This window comes from Mustela nigripes, chromosome 1 (genome assembly GCF_022355385.1).
Source record: "Mustela nigripes isolate SB6536 chromosome 1, MUSNIG.SB6536, whole genome shotgun sequence".
Lineage (NCBI taxonomy): Eukaryota > Metazoa > Chordata > Mammalia > Carnivora > Mustelidae > Mustela > Mustela nigripes.
In genome coordinates, this window is record NC_081557.1 from 67,879,643 (window position 1) to 67,893,337 (window position 13,695).

The 13,695-nt window shown below is 41.0% G+C and overlaps 1 protein-coding gene across 1 annotated transcript in view; it reads left to right on the plus strand.

Moving 5' to 3' along the window:
- The window catches only part of HEPHL1 (hephaestin like 1), an 87,589-nt gene that overhangs the window by 41,163 nt on the left and 32,731 nt on the right, over positions 1–13,695 (plus strand). The window contains exons 10-12 of the mRNA XM_059412792.1: positions 1,195–1,345; positions 4,475–4,687; positions 9,658–9,871. Coding sequence (XP_059268775.1) covers positions 1,195–1,345; positions 4,475–4,687; positions 9,658–9,871 — 578 coding nt within the window. The remainder of the gene's footprint in view (positions 1–1,194; positions 1,346–4,474; positions 4,688–9,657; positions 9,872–13,695) is intronic.

Genomic DNA, 13,695 nt, shown 5'->3' on the forward strand with positions numbered 1-13,695 from the left:
GGAAGATGGTTGAAGGAAAGAAAATACAGTCACCTCTCTGGTTCAGCTTTAAATAAAAGCATATTTCAACAATGCAGGATGCTACATGCTCAAACACGTTGATTAAGAATATACACAGTAGGGGGGCGCCTGGGTGGCTCAGTGGGTTAAAGCCTCTGCCTTCGGCTCAGGTCATGATCCCAGGGTCCTGGGATTGAGCCCCGCATCGGGCTCTCTGCTCAGCGGGAAGCCTGTTTCCTCCTCTCTCCCTGCCTGCTTCTCTGCCTAATTGTGATCTCTGTCTGTCAAATAAATAAATAAAATCTTAAAAAAAAAAAGAATATACACAGTAGGAAGTAATCCATGGTCCCCTCAATTTCAACTTATATTAACATAATTCAGCAAAGTCTCATGGGTTATGTGAATTCATTATTTCATTCAAAAACTTGTAGAGTGCCTTCTTTTCCAGGCATTTTTTTTCTTAAACTGGGAACATAGAGAGGAACCCAAAATGTCCCTACCCTCAAAAAACTACAATGCAGTGGGACAATGATCATAAACATAAATTCATAAACAAAATATTATTGTGGAGACAAGTGCTATGAAGAAGAGTAGAGTTGGGGTGAATGGTGAGTTTGCAGGCAGGGTGGAAGCCAGGTTACTCTTTTACACAGGGTAGTCAGGGAAGGGTACTCAAGGAGGTGAGATTTGTGCAGAGAACAGAACAGAGTAAGGGAGTGAGCCAGGCAAGACTGGGGAGAAACTTCTAGGCAATGGGAACAGCACATGAAAAGTTGCTGAGGCAGGAGTGAAGCTGGATGGTCACAGAAGAACAAAAGATCAGGGTAGCTGGAGCCGGCGTGGGGTGAGGACAAGAAGACAGCTGCCGAGAGGGGGAGGCATGGAAAATAAAAGGGTGACAACCAGCCCGAAAACAGGAGTCCCACAGTGTAGAAAAGCTTCTGAATAAGGACTTATTTCTTCTTAGCAAGTCTAATGGGGAGGGAGATGGATGTAATGAAGAAGATGAAATTTTAGGGTATAAAATGAATTTATCAGCATCATGCTCGGAATCCCGATTTGCAAAATGAGCCAAAAAAAATCTAGGGCTGATATCGGTCCTCATTTACTTGGTGTTAACTTTGAAAGTGAAGTAGAGAGAACAGTTTCCTCCAAGCTGTACTTTTTATACATTCATTTCTTTCTTCTCTGTAGAAAGGAATAGACAAGGAATTTTACCTACTATTCACAGTCTTTGATGAGAACTTGAGCAGGTATCTTGACGAAAACATTCAGAGGTTCACATGGCGCCCCTTCAGTGTTGACAAAGAAGACAAGGATTTTGTGAACTCCAACCGGATGCATGGTACGAACAATGACTTTCCCTTCTATAAGGGAAAGGATAATTGCATTTGAAGTGAAAATGTTTTGAATGTTTTAAATGATCCTAATTTTGGTTTCTTGGATATTGTTCTCAGTCACGTGTCAATTATTTCCTGACTTCATCTCAGAAGGTATGGTAAAATCTCCCTATCTCCCAGAGAGATTGTGAAACTTAATTAATACTTCTGAAATACTTCATCAGCTTGAGATGAAGCCACACAGAACATGAACTAGCGAAGATCACAGTACATTATAAAAGTACAAAATTACTGACAAAATGCCCTCCCTTGGGTTTGTAATCACATCATTAAGTCTGATAATCCAAGTGATCATTAGCAATATACATTCAACAGTAAAGCATCTCTTATCAAGTACATGAAGGACTGTCCAAAGTGCTAATTTGTAAAACGTTACCCATTCCTATCCCAGATCTTATTTTGAAGGAATTGCTTAATTCCCCTTCTCTGTGTCTCTTATATCAGTTGTAACAGTGGCAAGCCACCTTGTAATTGCTGTGAATTACACAGGATTCTCATTAGTCTTGGGCACATTACCCAAGGTGATAGAATAATGAGCGAGAGTCCAAACTCAAACAACTACTAGAGGGCGTGCTCAACAAAGGGGCCTGAAGCAAGCACTCTAAGAGAACAGGTGCCAAATTGCTCATTTTAGGACCAAGGATGACAACTATGTATTGCCTTTGAAATATTACAGGAGAATAACAAAACAGTCCCTAATCTCCCTTCCCCACAAAGATGTCCAAAAACGTCCAAGGTTCCAAGTGACCCACAGCAGGCAGCTCACAGACTCCTATGGTCCTGGGTGCTCCACGCCAACAGTCTCTCCTTGGGCCAATGAAAAGCACTGAGTAACTCACTTTCAATACCATCGTCTACAAAATTGTTGTTATACCTGAATAATGAAATTTATTTCCAACCTTCCTAGTAACCAAAAAAAAAAAAAAAAAAAAAAAAGGAGGGTGGAATAAAGTGGAAATGAGGAAACATAGCAATTCTTTCATGGAAAAACTAAGTTGCAAAAGAAATTTATCGTAAGACAGGCCTGTAAAGAGAAAGCATTAAGCCCCAGTGGACTGGGTCACATCCAGCCCGGCCCTGGTTTGACAGTGTGAAATACACTCTCATATATTGGATGTGTAGAATATGCCACCTTGAAAGTGCAAAGAAAGCAATGCATTTTAATTTAAATTTTACATTAATTATAAATTGAATTCTATCCCCAGGCTTACTTGTATGGAGTAGAAGGAAGAATGATGGCAACAGTACCAAAGAGAAAGTGCCTCATGGTAGATGGTACTTTGCATTACACCTGTTATATAGTTGATATTCAAAGGTGTTTGTTGACCTCCTTCCCTCAAGACCATCCTCAGTGACTTGTGAACTGTCCTTGGGGGGGGTGGGGAAGGGCCATGCCTCCAGGAGTTCTTGGGTTAGTCAACAAATATCAACTGGGTTAGGTGACAAGGCTACACAAGAAGACAAAACAGTGTAACTCCTTTACCAGGCCTCCTCATGGGCTTTGGCTACCTTTATCTGAGACTATAACCAGCAATGACATCATTCTTTCAGGAAATGTTTAGAGTACTAGAAAAAAACAAAATAGAAAACGAAAGTATTTGTTGAATGGATGAATGGATGTTCCAGAAAGAGAGGATTTCAACTAGAATTCCAAGGCAAGAGAAGATTATCTACCCGCAGCCAAGGATGAAATTATTAGCACCCCAAATTACAAAAATCTCTTTAACATTCAATGGACAAAATTAACATAATTTATTTGCAAAAGAATTACCAAAGATTTTTTTTTTTTTTCAGAAAAGACAATGTTCTTCTCAGAAGCCTCCAGGCTTCTTAGACTTTGTATTAATAATCCCAGACATCCACGTAAAATTACCAAGTATCAGTGGTTCTGCAGACACAGAAATAAAAAGAGACACAGAAATAAAAAGTAATTTTTTCTAATAATGGGACTATAAATGAAGAGCACTCATAAATGTGATAGTTGTTCTTCCTACTATGGACATTAATAACGAGTAGGGCGGGGATAGAATCTTAATCTCTCTCAGGGACATCAAGCGTGAGACATAATTACATGTAATCTCCCCTCAAAAAGTGCTATTCAGTTAATATATTCATGCCTCACGGAGTTGGAATGTGGTTTCTAAATTCTTTTCAAGACATTTCTCCAGGTAGTCACTATCAGTGGACTGAAGTTGATGTAAAAGAGGAAAACAATTCTCATTGTGGGAGATACAGAAGGTCTTCATGACCTAAGTCATCATTATTCAAAGGCCCTTTACTTTATTGAGGTAGGGAAATGAAAGTATTCAAAAGGTAAAAGTATTTACTCGAAGATTGGCCCCTTATAAACTCAGCTCCCACTCCCCTGCAAAAAAAAAAATCTCTCTCCTCTGACCAGACATTCAAGTTCAATATCAATCAATTGTGAATTTTCCAATGGCGCAGGATCCAAGAAATCAGTAAAGGGATGTCTGGCAACTCTTGGAATCAAATGCAAATCTGTTGGCAGATGAAATGAAAAACAAAATGAAATGAATTAGCAAGGTGAGAAAGGAACACTTGAAGGAGATAATAGGATAAGAACCTCAAAAGAAAATGATTTTCATAGCAAGAGTTCTAGAGCAGGCTTTGGGGAAATTGATGAAGTTCATAAATATATTTACAAGGATGAAGTTTTTCATAAACTGCCAAATGAAAATTCAAATTGCAGGATATCATATTACACTATCAAATAATTTTGTCAGAAAAAAATTATGCCAGAGAAAACCTGATTTATTTTTTATTGATTCTTAGGACTTGTGCCCTTGTGTATACATGGTTAAATATACTATTTTCACAATTTTCGTATATTTTCATTCTTCGTTGTTCAGTTTAGTCTCCAATTTGGATTGATTCCCGGTGTGACTTTTCTCTAGTCTTATCTACTCTTTGGTAGTAAGGATCTTCTGTAAATAGTTTAAACTTGAGCACTGGAACAGACTGCCCCCACACACTAATAATCCTCAACTAAAATGGCGTGTTTTCTGTACCTACAAGATCATCGTGGGCTCTGACGATGTTTTCCTTTCATTTAGCTATTAATGGCTTTATGTTTGGCAACCAACCGGGCCTAACCATGTGCAAAAAAGACAGAGTTTCCTGGCATATGATTGGAATGGGCACCGACACGGATATGCATGGAGTTTATTTTCAAGGGAACACCATCCACATACGAGGGACTCACCGCGACACCCTAGCCCTGTTTCCCCATACCTCCACCACAGTTTTCATGCAGCCGGACCATGCAGGTAAACTTGGCAGGATCGTCTCCGGTCACCAAATTCCTATCTTCAGTCACACACTCTAGAAGAAATTGGTTGCATTTGGGCACTTCAAGGCAAACAGACTTGGTTACAGTTGGACAATCCTAACTATTTTATTCCAAACACACCGTATAAAGAATAGAGATGTATCTAGAATGACACAAAGCAGAATTCAAGTCCTCCAAACAACCTTGCCACACAAATCCCAGGAGAGTGTTCTTGATTCATTCCCAGGAATGATTTGGCCCCAAGAAAAGGGGTATTTCTTGTTCTGTAAGGCACAAACATTTTATTTGTTGCTCTGAAGAATGTACCAGGCATGAACAGACCCCTGGATGCTTCCAAGTTATGGGCATGACCTGATTTCCCTTGTCTAGAGACTGATAATAGCCTTTTGATAAGTAACTTGAAGACTTCTCCATTTTCATTCTGTTGAGCACTCTTGGTTTCCCCAGAGGGGAAGGTGCATCGGGTCTGAAGTCTGTAGACGGCCCATTGAAGTGCCAGTACTCATACCTTCTCTTAGAGATTCCCAAAATAAGTACATAATTGGGGCATTTTTATAAAAGATAAAGGGCAACACATGGCAGCATATGCTACCTGTCACATGAAACATAAAGATGGCCGATGCTATGGGCACTCAAAATATTTCTCCAAGCCAACATTTTCATTAGTTTTTAAAAGAAACTGACTCTTGATCCTGACTTCAGTCATGATCTCAGGGTTGTGAGATTGAGAACTTTTCGGGCTCCTACTCAGTAGAGAGTCTGCTTGAGGTTCTCTCTCCCTCTTCCTCTGCCCCTCTGTCTCCCTCCAAATCAATAAATGAATCTTAAAAAAAAAAAAAAAAGCAACCAATATGCTACCCAAGATGAGCATTTGCTGACTCTGTGTCCTCTATGAATTGATGTCTACTTCTTTATTTCACACTAGAACTAGTGTGAATGTTTCGATGCCCCTCAGTGTCATTGGTTAAAAACTTATGGCTTGTGCTTCCAAACTTTTGTCCAAGAACTGCCTGAAACTAGGAGCTCCATCCCTCCCTTATAGACTTTGAGGATTTAACCTTTCAACATTGGTATAATTAATCAGTTATGAATCACCCAAGCCAAGGGATGGCTTGGACACAATTATTTTTAAAAATATGCTCTTCAAGATCAAAGATGGGAGAAAAGGGAAATGGTTTTAATCCATAGAAACTGACATTCAAAGCTACAGCTGGCTGGAATAATTTTAGGGACTTGGTTAATTATTCCAGTGCCAGAAATCTGAGACTGCTTAATGGCTTGGTCATTTCACCAATTCCTATCCCATATCTACAGACCAAAAATGGTGCCCAAAATATGAGTAGACCCTAGGCTGCAACTCAAATATTTTTACTTTGTTCTTGTTTTTTAACCACTTTATTGAGATATGACTGATAAACAAAAACCTATAGGTATTTAATTTATACAAATCAACGAGTGATGTTGAACATCTTTTCAGGTGCCTGCTGTCCGTATGTCTTCTTTGGAGAAATGTCTGTTCATGTCTTCTGCCCATTCTTTAATTGGATTATGTGTTTTGGGGATATTTAGTTGTATCATTTCTTTATAAATTTTAGATACTAATCCTTTATTTGATATGTCATTTGCAAATATCCTCTCCCATTCAGTAGGTTGCCTTTTAGTTTTACTGTTTCATTCACTGTGCAGAAAACTTTTATTTTGATGTAGTCCAGTAGTTTATTTTTGTTTTTGTTTCTCTTGCCTCGGGAGACATATCTAGAGATGTGTTGCTATGGCTGATGCAGAGAGTTACTATCGGTGCTCTCTTCAAGGATTTTTATGGGATCAGGTCTCACATGTAGGTCTTTCATGCATTCTGAGTTTATTCTGTGTATGGTGTAAGAAAGTTGTCCAATTTCATTCTTTTGCATGTTGCTGTCTAGTTTTTGTAACATTATTTGTTGAAGAGACTGTCTTTTCTCATTGCATAGTCATTCTTACTTTCTTGAAGATTGATTGACCATACAGTTGTGGGTTAATATCTGGGTTTTGTATTCTGTTCCATTGATCTCTGTGTCTATTTTTATGCTAGCACCATCCTGTTTGATTACCACTGCTTTGTAATATAACTTGAAATCTGGAATTGAGATACCTCCAATTTTTTTCTTTTTCAAGATTGTTTTGACTTTCTGAGTGTTTGTGGTTTCATATAAATTTTAGGATTGTTTGTACCAGTTCTGTGAAAAATACCATTGGTATTTTGATAAAGATTGTTTTAAATCTGTAGCTTGTGTTGGGTGGTATAGACATGTTAATGGTACTTGTTTTTCTAACCTATAAGCATGGAATGTCTTTCTTCTTTCTTGTGCCATCTTGAATTTCTTTTATCAGTGTTTTATAGTTTTCAGAGTACAAATCTTTCACCTCTTTAACTAAGTTTATTCCTAGATAGTTTATTGGTTTTGGTGTATTTGTAAATGGGATTGTTTTCTTAATTTCCCTTTCTGCTGCTTTATTGTTAGTGTATAGATTGATTTTGTATATTACTGAATTCATTTATCAGTTCACATAGTTTTTTGGTGGAGTCTTAAGGTTTGCAAATCAAAATTGCAATGAGTAATTGTACCTGTCAGAATGAATAAAATAAAAAACGTAAGAAATAAGAAGTATTGTCAAAGATATGGAGAAAAAGGAACCCTCATGCGCTGTTGGTGGGAATGCAAACTGGTACAGCCACTGTGGAAAACAGTATGGAACTTCCTCAGAAAATTAAAAATAGAACTACCCTAAGACCAGGTATCACACTACTGGGAATTAACCCCAAATACAAAAATACTAATTCAATGGGATACATTCTCCCCTATATTTATAGCAGCATTGTTTACAATAGCCAAACTATGGAAGAAGCCCAAATATGGTTAAGGAGGATGTGGTAATATATGCAATGGAATATTATTTAGCCATAAAAAGAATGAAATCTTGCCATTGGCAACAACATGGACAGAGTTATAGAGAAGTGAAATAAGTCAGAGAAAGACAAATACCATATGATTTCACTCATACATGGAATATAAGAAACAAAACAAAGGAGCAAAGGAAAAAAGGAAAGGAGAGAAAGAGACAAACCAAGAAATCAACCCTTAACTACAGAGAACAAACTGGTGGTTACCAGAGGGGATGAAAAAAAATAAAATGATAGGAAAAACAAACAGCTATTTATGCATCTAAAAAAAAAGAACAAATTGATGAGTTGGGAAGTAAGTATACATCTGTGAAGCTGTCACCACAAAACCTTAAACTCCTCTTCATTCTTAGAGAAGACAATTCCTTGGCTAGCGGAAAAACATGATGAACAGGTGAATAATGGGCTTTCTGGTGAACACCACACCCAGTGGGAGCTTTTCCTTTTTATTTATTTATTTGTTTGTTTGTTTATGTGACCTTTTTTAGTTTTTTCAATGTTCCAAGATTCATTGTTTATGCACCACACTCAGTGCTCCATGCATTACATGCCCTCCATAATACCCACCACCAGGCTCACCCAACCCAACCCCTCACCCTTCTCCCCTCCAAAACCCTCAGTTTGTTTCTCAGAGTCCACAGTCTCTCATGGTTTGTCTCCCCCTCCGATTTCCCCCATCTCATTTCTCCTCTCCATCTCTCAGTGTCCTCTGTATTATTACTTATGCTCAACAAGTAAGTGAAACCCTATGATATTGACTCTCTCTGCTTGACTTATTTCACTCAGCATAATCTCTTCCAGTCCTGTCCATGGTGATACAAAAGTTGGGTATTCATCCTTTCTGATGGAGGCATAATACTCCGTCGTGTATATGGACCACATCTTCCTTATCCATTCGTCTGTTGAAGAGCATCTTGGCTCCTTCCCCTCTTTCCACAGTTTGGCAACTGTGGACGTTGCTGTTAAATGGGAGCTCTTCTAATGTCTGCCCTTGGAGCGTCTTCTGGTTTCACAAAGACCCTTCCTGATGAGGGTCCTGCTTAGGGCTGAGGGGGCTAGAGCACCCACTGAAACAATGGTTTCTTCTCATTCTCAAGGGGTAATTTGCAATACTTTGATATGTACAGCATGACAAAAGCTATCACTGTGCGTTGGACATGGGTAATGAGACTAATCACTGATCCCTTGCCTCTAAGAACAGAGTCTCTATGAAAGGAAAGGAAGAATTATTGATTCAATAACTCCATTGACAGTTAATATCTTCCAATAATTTTGTTTTATATAATTTTATGGTGGGTTCCATTAAGATATATCTACCTGATGCCAATCTAGAAAATTGCATCAGTTTATAAAATTACGTAATTCTCAGACATGATTGCTGGCATTATGTAGGGGAATCTAGTTGATTTTCTTTTTTTTACACTTGGCATTATGTTGACCTACCACGGTAATGAGAGCCTCCTTTGTTCAAAGGATTAATGAATAATAATAGCAATAATAATAATTTAATAGTAATACTTTACATGTGTATTTCACTGTATGTAGTTTATGAAATCCTTTAGGGCAAAATACATGATTTCAAAAATGTGCCCTAACTTAATTTAGAATATTAATCTTATAGGTAATTAGTTCATTTTAAACTGGGCTGGGCTAAGATAATCATACCTATTGATGACCTTCCAGGAGCAACTCTCTTCTAACAGGTGTGTATAGTAGGGAAAACCCAGAGAAATTATTTCTTGGTAGCAACTTTGCAAGTTTTCATTTTCAATTCCAGATGAATTTCAGATGGTATTTCCCACCCCATCCCCTGGTAAGTAAATATATTCACAGTGATTTATTCTCCTTGGAGTCTGGCTGGAAAATACAATATAAAATTGGTATTTTAAAGATCCGTCTTACAAGTTATTTTCTTGGGGAAGGGAATGCTGTAGATTGCTAGCAGACCAAAGCCACAACTGGAACAGTTGAGTTCCCTGCACAACGCCAAGCCGTTTCTGTTTCAGGTATTTTCAGGCTATTTTGTTCCACCATGCACCACTTCGTGAGAGGCATGAATCAGATCTATGAGGTCAACAGCTGTGGCAACAAGGACCCTTCAGAGCAGCCATATGGGATGATAAGAACCTTTTACATCGCTGCTGAAGAGGTAGAATGGGATTATGCCCCTAACAAAAACTGGGAGTTCGAAAAGCAGCACTTGGACGCAGGAGGGGAAAGGTACCACGGGCAAAGCCGCCAAGTCTCTTGGGTGGGGTTGCACATGCTCCATAGACATTTCTCAAGTGGGGACACCTAACATTGCCCTGGTTTTGTCTGTACAACTCTGGTGGACAGAGACTGCTATTGTGAGCACAAAAGAGGAGGCAAGCTGCCAATCTGCCTCCCGGGAGGAGCGTCTGAAGTCATTTGGGGGCAAACCCCGCAGGCTCAGGGCATCCCCTGCTCGTGGTGGCTGGTTGCAAGTGTGGCTGTCCCAAGCATGTGTGTGCCTTTGAGAGAGTGCCAAGCTTGAGAGGGTTAGGGAAAAGATGCAGGTCCCAGTAACAGGGGGACTGTGAAGACGAAATGGTACAGAAGGAGGCAGAGGCAAGGTGAGCAGGTAGCAGGTAGATTGAGGACCGCAGGGAAAGAGCCTTCATGGGATGGGGAACAGCCTAGGAGCAGGTAGGAGGCATTGCCTTGGCAGAGATACCCAAATTAAGATGGACAGGCTGTACCCAGAGAGTTCCCAAGACTGACCCTCCCGGGAGAATACTGTCAGCCAGCGCTAAGCACCAAAGGGTCCGCAGGGCTGGAGCATGGCGTGGTCCTGTGAGCTCTGGTGCCCTGCACACACTTCCCCTGTGTGCAATGGGGTAGAGTCAAACAGGGTATAGAGGCATCTGCCAGCTTGGACCTGTAGACCTCCTCCTCCAAGTTCATACGCTTCACTCAGAAACAGCCTGCTGCTTGGGTATTTCCTGCCCCATATACAGACCAGGAGATTCAGTGCAGAAGGTTAAGGCTAACCACTAGTCATGGGTCCTAGAATTGAACATAGACCTTTTGAAAGACTGATCAGTGTTCTCACCACGAAGCCATGTTAATTTGCATGTATTTGTTCCTCTTTGTTCTGTATTATCAGCTCCCCGCCGCCCTGACCCCACTAATTCTTTTTTGCCATGCCACACACAAATCCTCTATACCCAGCTGTTCTGATTTTAACACGTCTTTTTTCCTGTTCTTACTTGTTGGCCTGTTTTGAGGGTATAGACTCCTGGAAAAGAGAGTAGAACAGCGTCACCTTATGGATAAATGAAGAAATGAAATGACTCTTCCCTTCTAAAAAGATTTGCCTCAGGGACAGGACAATTTAAAATTTGTTCCCATAACTCACCAACCCAATTATTAAACCAGACACTCCTGTCTTGCAAAACCAGTGTTGCCGATACCAGCTCCTGACTGATGCTGGGGCAGTGGAAAATGAAATGAAGAGTGATCCAGCCTTTTCTAAAATGATGATGTTTACTAAAAGGCTGCTAGAACTAAAGAAATAATGGCATAACAATTTTGTGGAATGTATATTCTTAGCCCATGAGAGTGTAAGAGACAGAGCCATCATGATTTTCTTGACACTTAGGATAATTTTGGTTTTCCGACCACCTGCTCTCTGGACTGGCAGGAGGCGGCAGCCTCAGTCTTCTGGGATTTTCTCCCAGGAGACAGAGATAGTGGGTGCTGGCTGTGTTTGCCCTCTGCCCTGCCACTCAGAATATTTCCCATAAATAAATGAAAACAAAGGAAAATGAGAACCTGTTCACATATTCAAAGTGCAATGGATCCATAGAAAGTAACAGTACAGATGGAGATGACCAGGCCTCCTAGAGGCACATCTGGGGCACCTCTGCAGCTGGGAGACCAGGGACAAATGCCCCTTCTGCCCCCCAACTCTTATGTCTCTGCCTTTTGAGCCGAAGCCTTGGGAGGAAGCACATCTGGTTTCCATACCACCTGTCAGTGTGGGTTATCCTTGAGACATTCATTCCTTCATCCTGGTTCACACAGACTCTCTGCCTCACCTTGGGGACCTAGATATCTTCCCCTAAGGGCTTTCTCAGAACACACTGAGAAGGCCTTGGGATCCCAGAAAAGCAACCAGCGGGACTCATCAGCACAATGCCAGGGTTTGTGCTGTGGGAGACAATTCAAAATCTGAGAGAGAGTTGCTCTAGGGAAATAAAGCTGTATTCCTCGGACTCCTGAACTTGTGGACTGATAGGCATTTAATTTCATCAGCGTGATATTTGAGACAATAACAGCCATGTATGGAGCCACCATGTGACAAGCATTTTGTTAGGGTTTTCAAAAAACCCTACCTCCTAGTGACCCTCACAATGTCCTTGACCCACTTGGTGAGCCTCAGCCCAGCATCTCAGCTGACATCCCAGCAAGACAGCAGAAGAGCAAGCGCTTACAAGGTGCTCGGTGTGTGTCTGGTACAGGTCTTTACTGAGCTCAACCCACAGCCTCCCCACACCTGTCCCGGGAGGCCAATACATTGTCATGACCCCACTTTGCAGACCAGGAAAGCTGACAAACAGTAAAACATGGCTCCAGAGGCATCTGGGTCACTCCCGCAATGTTACTAGGACTCTCGGAAAATGAAAGTAGAAGAAAAATTCTCTTCCCTTGGAAAGCAGGTGGTCCAGATTGAAGACGTACATGTCTTTCTTTGTTAAGCATCTACTGTATCTAGGCATTGTACCCAGTGTTGTTAAACGGTGTTAAAAAGGACAGGCGAGTTTCCTTCCCACACAGAATTCATGGCGCATGGGGAAGACATGAGACCAAGCATACTGAGCGAGGTGATCACTATGAGAGGGGAAGGGCTGAGCACAGAGGGAGCCCACAGCAGGTGTGCATGGCCCCGTGTCGGGGAGAGCTAGGGAGAAAGCAGGTGGCCAGGGAGAGCTTCTTTGAGGAAGCAGTCTTCGTCCTGGGACTTGAGGAATAGGCTAGTTGAAGAGGTGGCAACTGTGTTCTTGACCCAGAGGAGAACACTTGGAAGGCCTAGAGGTGGGAAGCACACATGGAGCTTGAGAGAGAATGTTCAGAACGACCAAAACAGAGAGTATGTGGTGCCAGTGAGGGAAAAGGAGGCTTGGGAGGTTGGCGGAGGCAGAGAGTGAAGGGTTGTGAGGAATTTGGGAACTGGGCAGTGGGTGGCCAACAACAGATTTTTTCACCTGTTGAATGTACAGGTTAGGATCACTCTGCCTATAGTGTAGAGGAGAGAGGGAAGGGAGGAGTGTGAGAGGCACATAGAATGACCGAGAACAACCCAGTTCACACAGGTAAGTGAGGTCGGTGACTTAGGTTGGAGTGCAGGCAGTTTAAGGGAGGGAAATGGACATACCATGTTTTATAGGTAAAACTGATAGGGTTTTTTTCCCCATCGCTTGTGACCATCTATCTTGGTGGTGGATTAAACACATAGTTGACCCTCACTATTGCAGACTCCATGTTTGTGAATTTGCCTTCATGCTGAAATTTATTTGTAATACCAAAATCAAATTTTGTGGTGCTTTGGGGGTCATTTACAGGGATGTATAAAGCAGCAAAGGATTTGCGTCCCCCAATGCGCGCATTCCCAGCTGAGGTCAGACAAACAAGGCATCCCTCTGCCTCCTTGTTTCAACTTTCAGTGTAAACAGACATCCTCTTTGTGGTCCCTTTAGTGCTACTTTTGTGTATGTATGTGTGCTTTTTTGGGTGACTTAGCTGTTTAAAATGCCCCCACAGAGTAGCACTGCCTAGTGTTCTCAAGTATGAGAAGGCTGTGATGTGCCTTGCAGAGGAAATACGTATTAGATGAGCTTCATTCAGGCACGAGTTACAGTGCTATTGCCATGAGTTTAAAGTCAATGAATCAGCAATACATATTGAATAAGATGTCTTTATTTTTTTTAAAGATTTTATTTATATTTTTGATAGAGATCACATGTAGGCAAAAAGGCAGGCAGAGAGAGAAGGGGGGAAGCAGACTCTCTTCTGAGCAAAGA